This window comes from Centruroides sculpturatus, unplaced genomic scaffold, assembly GCF_000671375.1.
Source record: "Centruroides sculpturatus isolate CEXI.00-Female unplaced genomic scaffold, Cexi_2.0 scaffold548, whole genome shotgun sequence".
NCBI classification, from domain to species: domain Eukaryota; kingdom Metazoa; phylum Arthropoda; class Arachnida; order Scorpiones; family Buthidae; genus Centruroides; species Centruroides sculpturatus.
In genome coordinates, this window is record NW_019384817.1 from 44,003 (window position 1) to 53,634 (window position 9,632).

Genomic DNA, 9,632 nt, shown 5'->3' on the forward strand with positions numbered 1-9,632 from the left:
ATATAGATATAGATATAGATTATCATTGAAAAGGATTATGTTGTGACAATAAGAACTCGAATTAAAAAGTAGCATTTGCATGAACTGGGTATATATCAGGTGAGGAACGTGTGCCTGTGTGTGATAGAGAGTTTTTAGGTAATATTGGATTTCTTTTAAATTCTGTATGTGATAGAGTTGCTTCGGAAATATTTGCATTTGCTATTTTTGCGTTCGTTATTTTTTGCTCTATTTTTACTAAATTTATATACGTTGAAGTTGAGCCAATAGAATGACAAGTTAAAGGAAGGCATATGTCAAAACGGCTGCTGGCTGTCAATTTGACAGATATTCGTTATCTCTTTACTATCAGATGAACCCGGCGTTGCACGGACAAAAAGTAACAATAGCGAAGATTAAGATTTTTAGATTAAAGCCGATTTTACCCGTTTTCACCGGATTCAAGAATTAGGTCTCCCTCTTCCGAGATTAATTAGAGAATTTTTACATGGTCTGAAAATATGTTCGATTTTCTGCAAAAACGCAAAAAACCGCATCTAAAATAGTACAGTAAAGCAGAGTTCTTTAAGATAATCTTTAACCTTGTCCCTCTCTCCTGCAGGGATAATTTCCAAAAATTCCTTCTTAGTGTGCATTCTCAAGGCGTATCCTACTAAAACGCAGTCAAAAATGCAAAAAATTGATTAAAATCATTATTGAATTTTAATAGAATAAATCTTTAGTATTCAAAAATAATTTTATTTAAATAACCTATAAAATAAAAATAATAAAAAATTTTCATTATAATGGAGAATTAACTTACTTGCTTGCTTTACTTGAATTATATGATAGATTTTAAATTCTAAAATCTAAAAAAAACTTGTTATATATTTCCAATTCAATATTTCGAATTTTTCGAATTTTCTATTTATTGTTTTTGGTTTGCCCAAAAGATGGAAATTATTAAAATATTTATTAATAGCCAAAATGTATAGACTACTATATATGTCACTATTTACAGGTATACCTCGCCTTACGTCGGTAATTGGTTCCAGGAAAACGACGTAAGTCGAATTTACTTGTCTCCGAATCTACCTGTCACTAGCTTAAACCCTATATTACCATTCCCGGTTCTGTATTTTATTTATTAATGCATTTTTAATAATATATGGTTAATAAAAATCTACTTTAAGCTTACAAACAAATAAATTTTAGTTTTTAATATAGTACAGAAAAAAGTATTCTAAATTTACGAANAAAATATTTATTAATTGCCAAAATGTATACTATACATGTCACTATTTACTTTCTTTGTTTATTATTTACACTTTATACCGACTAAAATTGACTCTCTCCTCTTCTTCCCTCGAGGGGGGTTGAAATTTCCAAAAATCCTTTTTAGTGTGCATTTTCATGACGTCCCCCACTAAAATGGAAAGTTTTTCCAAATTAAGATTAATAAAACGCTACTTAAAAAGTGCAATAAGCCAAACAAAATTTAGAAATCTATCATTAATTTCTATTGAATCTACATTGGCTGCCACTCTAGATTACGATTCCCTAATTAACGAATTTGCTAAAGTTAAAGTTAGAAGGGTAAAACTGTAGTAGATTCTTATAGTTGATACTTGATATCATTATTTTAAAGTAATTTTTATTTTCAAAGTAAAAATAATATTCGTACAATTTGTGCAGTTTTTTTAAATCACAACCGAAGGTATTTTAGAGAAAAACATTTAAGGGGCGGCATTTCGAAGACTTGCATCACACTGAGAAAAATCTACGGCACGGCCCTGCATTATGGAATATTTGGTTGGCATTAAGGATTTCACTTAGTGCTTTGGATTATCTAGGATCGAATCAATAAAGCGATTCCCTGGATTCTACATCGATTTTTCATCAGCAGTCTGCCCCAGATATTTGTCGGTCCTCGTCCCTCACCACCCGGCCTCCTCAGTATGGACTTGTCTACAGAGCGTAGAAAGTTTGAAAAAATCAAAATATAAATAGCAAATTTTGCAATATATATGAATAAGAATAACAATTTTTGAATATCGAATTTTATATAGTAACCAGACTTTGAATTTTCAAAAAAGAAATATACATAGGACATCGAAAATCATAGTGATAAAACATATTAATTAATTTAATTAAATATGATTCTAATTCCAAAATACATTTTTTATTTGTGCAATACTTTTTCCGTTTCTTTTAAAAATTTAGTAATGCTAGCATTAACAATTTCTGGTTGTTCGCAATGTACCCAATGACCTGCATTTCCAACTCTTTCAGTACGTAAATCATTACAATATTTATAATAATTCCTCATACATGTATAATAATCTAAAAAGTCGTTTTCTCCCCAAATAATTAGCGTAGGAAGCGAAATCGTTACTTCTTTATCGATTTCTCGTGATTTCATTACAAAATGGTTCATTCCAATCGTTCCACATTCTGTAATACAACATTTTGCAGAATTACAAATAATTTACTATTTGCGTTATTAAATACATTTACCTTCTTTACAATAGGCTTCCATTTCACTTAATATAATATCTTTATTTTCATTTTCCTTAAATATTTTCTCCATAAAAAATATTCTTTTAAGAATTATAAATAGCTTTAATATAATTGGTATTTCAAAAGTAATCCACCTTGAAAATTAAAGAATAAGGCATTAAAATATAAATATTAATTTATGACAGAAATATTAAATGTGATAATTTAACAGATTATTTTATGGATATGCTAAATAAGAATTAAAAAATATATTTTATACCAAGTATTCGAATAAATTAGTGTCCCAGGAAATGGAGCATCTAAAATAACCAATCTGTTTACAACATTTGGATGATTCTGAGCTAACTTACAAGCAACTATTCCTCCAAAACCGTGTCCTACAACAATAGCTGAATCTTTTGCTATGAATTAAATATAATTAATTTTTCAACAAAAAGCTTTAATTTCATAATATTTAAAATAATATATGCAATACCAAATAACGTTATTAGTTCTTCCATATCCTCTACTAAATTAATAATGGAAACATTTTTATTTGATCTGTCTGAAAGCCCGTATCCTCTTAGATCAGGAATTACTAGCCTGAAATATATAAATTGACACCATTTTAACTCATAAAATATTTATCTTAATAAGTAACTTGAATAACATAATCACAAATATTATAATAGAAATTTGAAGTTAAATATTGTGTAAATATTATTTTAAAAGTATCAGACAACTTTAACGTAAATCTTATTGCTCTCGGGACGACGAAGTGCAATAAATTAGATAAAGGCGGTTTTTTTACACTTTTTATTTATTCATTGGTCGATACGCGTTTCGGATCTCTGGTACTTCTCTTCAGTCAACTTTTTATTCTGTTATTTATAGTTTCAAATATATCAATTAATTTGTATATACGCGTTTCGGATCTCTGGTACTTCTCTTCAGTCAACTTTTTATTCTGTTGGTTATAGTTTCAAATATATCAATTAATTTGTATAATATTATTAATTTGTTTTTGCTTCCTCAGCACGTTCTAAGGAAGCAAAGTAAATAGGAAGACACGGTTTCAAATTTATTAAAAAGTAAAAACTTGATGTAATTATTTGTCTCCAAGCTTTGCCCTCCTGAAAAATTTTCGCGGACGTCTATGGTTTTAAACATTTTTAGAGTTTAATATTTTTTAATACAATTCAATTTAGTTTAAATGAGCAAAACCAATATTAAATAAATTCAATAGTTTTAAATTACCAATAATTTTGGCGAAATTCTGAAATCTGATTTTTCCAAACATGCCAAAATTCTGGATATCCATGAATCATCAGCATCATTGGATTTATTTCATCTCCAGAAGTGACATAGTGCAAACGTATACCCTAAAAAGTTTATCTATCAACATATTATTTTATTAAATAATTTTATTTTTAAAATAAATTTGTGTCCTACTTGATTTTTGAGTATGACAAATCCATTTTTTCCTAACTTCTGCTCAAACAAACTTAAACAAGAATTTATACTTGAGTAAGTAACTTCTGATCTATTCTTTAGACGCCTTTTGCAGAAACAGTAAATAATGTGATATAATATTAAAAGGATAATTAACGTTATTGCATGCCAAGTGATTTCGTCATCAAAATTTATCAGAGTATTCATTTTTTTCAAAAGAAAGCGAAAAGAATGATTTAAAAACAAAACATACAGTAACAAAGTATTATCAACGTAATTGTTATGTATTGTTTTTGATGTTATTTGTTATTTAAAAAATAGAAGCTCAGTTTTTTTCTGATGACTAATTTATCGAATCGTTTTTATTTCTAAATTTTAAATTATAACAATTGCTCTAAACTATGGAATGCACATGCTTTTTCTAGGATGACAATGAGTACAATGTACTCATTACGAGATATATCATCAAACTTTGATTACATTTAGAGCAACAATCTCTGCATGCTATTTTACTTTTTTGTTTAAAATATAATTAGACACTATCAAAAAACTAATAAAAAAATTTATTCTGTTAGAGATATGTTCTACGAAAAGCAGAAAGGTGTGCCTTACGACAATTGTAGAGGCGCAAGAATTTTATACAAAACAGAGCACGCTGTTTTAAAAAGTTTCAAAACCACTGGATAGATCATAAAGGGCGTGTTTTTTATTCTCTTGGGAGTAGTTTCCTAGATTTTTAATCACATGAGAAGCGATACTTTTTCAGAAAAAGACCAGTGACAACAAAACCATGACGTCGGCCGGATGGTCCCGCGGTCAAGATGGCAGCCTAACGGCTAACGCCGGGTTCAGATCCCGACGAGTCGAAAATTTCCCAGAAGTTTTTCGGGTGTATCCGTCCGAATATGTCGGGCCTTATCACTCACCATCCAGCCGCTCCATTATGGGCCTAGCCGAACTCATAATGGACTTGCTAAAAGAGGCCTCTTAGTTCCCACGGGGCGGAAAGAGAGGAAAAAAAGAAGCGAAACCATGACCCGCGCAACAATTTTTAGTATCCGCTTTGAAAGTTTATAAAGTATTAGTTACTCTATCTGTAATAACCACAAAAAATATTACGAAAAACTTTATTTCTATTGCTACATCTATAAAAAGTGTTATTGCATTTACTTTGTCCTTCTTACTTACTAGCTAACTGAGAAAAAGAGCGGAATAAGCTTGGTTCGCCTCAGGTTCTCTGCATCCAGTAACATGTCTGTTGGGATCTTTTATGGCAGCAGTCTGAAACCTGAAAGATATACTAATCGTCTTTCAGACTCCGAAGCTGACAGAGATCGATCAACTTAATTCTTTGCATTACTTTGACTAAAAGGTGAAGGGTATTTTCTCCTAGGAATGAATGGCCAAACGTCTCGCCCATTCGCAAGACTTTTGATATTCAAGTCATTGTTAAGATTTATTAGTTCAAGCTCTATTTCAGTGCCTTCTTCATTACATTTATTTACTATTGCTGCTGATAACACTATCATATCTTTCATATACAGAAAATGGAAATGGCACAAATTGACAGATTGGTTCAAAGTTTTTAAAATTCTGTTGATCTCTTACTAAATTCCTTTTGTATGTCTACAATTATTCTCAAATGTTTCTCCATCTCCGAGTATGACTAAACGTTTTCTTATATTTAACTCTTTAAGCATGAAAAGTGCTTGTATTGTTTTTCTTTGAGATTGCACTTCCACAACTCTTGTTTCCAGGGAAAGACAAAATATTTTTGTCTTTTGGCAGACTTAAATTTAAGTCGTTCAAACGATCTGTTATATCAGCTAAAAATGCCAAGTCTTGTCGCCATCTTGAATCTCTTAATTAAAGTTGCAACTAAATCATCTTGATTGTCTTCATTTATCAAAAAGATAATAATGCCTGGCCATAGCTTCAAGAAGCATGAAAGTATTTTCCCTCTATTAAGTAGGTGTACTTCTGTATAAAACAGTAATATTTGGCATACTAAAGTTTCATCACTTCCATCAAGTTCCTGAACAGTCTTCTTTGCAATGAGCAAGCTCTTATTTTCTTGATTATTTTAACAGTAGTTTTCATAACCGAATCCAGTTGCAAGAATTTTTTGCAGAAGGTTTGCTGGTGTTGCATGCAGTGATAGGAGAGTAAATCAAGGAAATTTTCATCTTTCTGACAGAGAGCTAAAAATCCATTAAGGCTGTTGGTAAAGCAACGCCGTTAGCGGTGAAACTAACAAGCTTATAATTTAATATTAAATTAAATTTAAAAACGTCAACGAGCAATTTACTTATTATGACATCGTCACAATAGCGGCTGCAATTTTTAATCATGTTTTTAATTTATTTAATGTAAAATATATGCTTCCTGCCTCAAAATAGCTGTGTCTAGCCCCTGTACTTCACATTTTTCCTGTTAGCAATACGGTCACGGTGATCATCTATCAAACTCTTTTCAGGGAAAATTTGAATTGAAATCACAAAACTTGCAGTCTAGATCAGAGATTTATATATAGTTAATCGGAATTTTCTGAATTTACGCTTTCCATATCTGATTTCAGCTTTCATCTATCTCACACCATTATCGAGATTAAGGAAGGACAGACAGACGACAATGGGAATCACAGATCTACAAGTTTTTTAAATTGCAGCCAAAAGTATTCAACTATTTTGTCATATTTACAATAGCTCTTAAAAAATAGAAATAATTAAATTTTAAATTTTGGTAATAGAAATATAGCGTGATATGTAAAGGAAGTTAAATGTGTTTGCTTACATTAAATTCCTTTCAATAATAATTATAGAACATTAAAAAAAATTGATATTAACACTATCATGCTTTAATTTTAATTACATCTGATAACGTTGTGTGTAAAGTATACAAGCTTGTAGACATTTTAAAAAAATTCATTACATATGCTTATTTATTCTCGAAAGCGCTTCATCTGATTGAAAATGATATTTAAACCTTTATTTATTATAATGGATTTAATTAAATATAGGAATTTAAATGGAATTGTAAATGATGATGTATTGTTGTCAACGTATTTTATTTCCACTTTATTTTCTATTAAATTTCCTTCGAATTTTTAGTGAATTTCATTACTTACAATTTACATTCTTTACCACTTCTTGTTTATTTATTGTTAACATATTTCTTGTTTATTACAATTTATTCATTGTTTACATCTAATATATAAAGGTGAAAGTTAGTTTGTTCAATGAAACTTCTCAGGGAGAGTTCTCTCATTCAGGAGAATGTCAAAGATTATGTTTTGTAGAATTAACTTCAAGTCCCTTCGCGACAAGTCCCTTTCTATCTGACCACCGGGATAATGGCATTCGAATGGAAAATTACTTAATACGAAGTATACAGGCTAGCAGAAAATATGTTTTTAGGGGTTTTCGAGGGTGCCGGATTTAAATATTTTGTCCATTTTTTGCGAAATTTGATTAAATTGGCCGATTATCATTTGATATTCGGATGTGAATGGCAGCCTATGTTAGAGTTAACATTAGAAAACGTTTGGATGTTCTGAATTATCTCGTGCATGCAGAAGTCAATAACTATTTTCTGTTGAAAAACGTCAATTCTTGTTTACCTGACCAATGAAATCGCGCCATTCCGTACAATCCGGATATCGCCTTCTTAGTAAGCACAAAATATGCACTCGGGATTTTCTAAGCTGCCGAGTATGAATCTTTGGTCCGTTTTCTTCAGATACTGTTCATAGTGTAGAGTATATTCTGTTCAGTCTATAGGAATAAATATATCTATAATAATACATCTATATCAGATATAATGTTAAGCAAATCACATGATTTATCGTCGTGATCGTTCGTAATTCTAAAAAATAACATAACATAACACATTCTTCCAGTAAAAATTTTAATTATAAATGAAATTAAATCTGCTGAAAAGTCAAGTGTATATAATGAAACCGAATGATAAAACTTATTTAAAAATAACAAATGCAATAAAAATTCTTCGTTTTTCAAATTATCGTTGAGATTGTATTTCTTAAAATAAAAAAGATATTTTATAGTAATAACGAAAAATTTCGCTTTGTTTGAATTTTCTTAGTCACGAATATCACTTAAGATTGCATAGTGACACTCGAAAGAAAACGGGAAAATAAAATTATTTCTGAAGCCTCTGGGCTACACATCAAGACCTCACGAGCCGCAGGTTGTTCATGATTGATATAAATCATCACTTATAAGTTATGTAATAACTTGTAACATATGCAAAGTATAAATAAAATTTCATTTCAAATTGGTTACAATATTAAATTTAAATTGTTATGAATTATTAAATATTTCAGCTTTTTTTTTATTTGTCTTTTTTTTCCGTCCTGTGGACAATAACAGGACGTTTTTATTACATCCGTCGTGGGATTCACAATGGGTGCGACCGAGTAATGAGAGATGGGACCCAACGTATCCGGGAAAACCGCCTATGAAAAATTTCTGGGTAGTTGCTTGCCCGATTATTACAGTCAGTGGCGCATTATAGCTTTATGGGGCCCGGGAAAATTTTAATTAGGGGGCCCCATGTACTATACAGTATTTTCGGGGAAATATTTGGAGATGGTATTTTCTTATAAAAGATTTGTTTGGGCTCTCTGCTGGTGGGGGTCCTAAGAAATTTATTGCCCTTTTGTCCATAGGATAACGCTCCACTGATTACAGTTTAAATAAATAAACTATAATTATAGTTTTAAAAAGCACGTTGTAATGAAGTACCTTAATTTTTCGTTACAAGGATAAAATTATTCAGGTAAACCGCTGCATTTCCGGCAAGTGATGGCCCGGCGCTTCCTATAATCTGGACAAAATTACGAAAGAAAACTTAAAATTCTTGCGACCACTAGACTAGTTTACTAGATGACTAGATGGTTTTACTAGATGGTTTTACACCCTACTTGTTGATATCATATGTCAATGTTTTGATATATGGCTTCTAAGAAATAAGAGTAAATTACCCCGACTGAAATTACGTTTTGATACCCCGACTGGGGTATCAAACGTAATTTACATTTAGTACTTATTTAATTGAAGTTTCTAGCTTACTTTCTTGCAAGTATATTAAATAGAAAGAGTGTCGTATTATGAATTGAAAATTGTATTACGGTTTTTAAATATTTGGTAAAAAATAATTTTGTTTTTTTTTTTTATATACACAAAATGAATGAATTGAATAATTTATAATATTTTTGAGGTATCGATACACACAAATATGAGTCCAAGGACCTGCTAGTCCTTTTGAGGACTTGATAATCGCAATATCTCGAATAGATTCCCTGCTAAAATACGGCTACAGATGATGTAATAATTATTAAAGTTTCGTTATAATTTACGCTCTAATAATTATTTAACAAATTAATAATACTAAAAAAATGAAATATATTAATCTGTCATGTTTAGTATTAAATTATATATTGTAATCATCTGGTTTTTAATTAAATAAATTAAAACTTTTTTAAATATTCCGGTTTTAAGTATTCATATTTTTAGAATTATATTTATTTTATTGATCTAATCATTTAATGATACAATTAAACATTTAATTACGTTTATACTTCTTAGAAATCAGGTATTAAGTCCGTTTCAAATCTCTTATTTCGAGCGAATGTAAATAAATCGTTAAAAAAGAAGAAAGAAGATTAAAAAAATCAGATTTAT

The 9,632-nt window shown here is 29.9% G+C and overlaps 1 protein-coding gene across 2 annotated transcripts; it reads right to left on the minus strand.

Annotated features, from left to right (window-relative positions):
- Positions 1–2,057: 2,057 nt before the first annotated feature.
- Positions 2,058–4,204, minus strand: LOC111629861 (epoxide hydrolase 1-like). 2 transcript variants are annotated; one of them, XM_023373770.1, is made up of 6 exons: positions 3,931–4,204; positions 3,736–3,860; positions 2,975–3,081; positions 2,759–2,900; positions 2,497–2,633; positions 2,058–2,433 (listed from the first exon to the last, which is right to left on the minus strand). In XM_023373770.1, the coding sequence occupies exons 1-6, from the start codon at positions 4,135–4,137 to the stop codon at positions 2,162–2,164; spliced, it is 990 nt and encodes a 329-aa protein (XP_023229538.1). In that variant the 5' UTR covers positions 4,138–4,204; the 3' UTR covers positions 2,058–2,161. The 2 variants fall into 2 exon arrangements, with proteins under 2 accessions (XP_023229538.1, XP_023229539.1); XM_023373771.1 differs by having other exon boundaries at positions 3,736–3,873; positions 3,931–3,992.
- Positions 4,205–9,632: the final 5,428 nt, after the last annotated feature.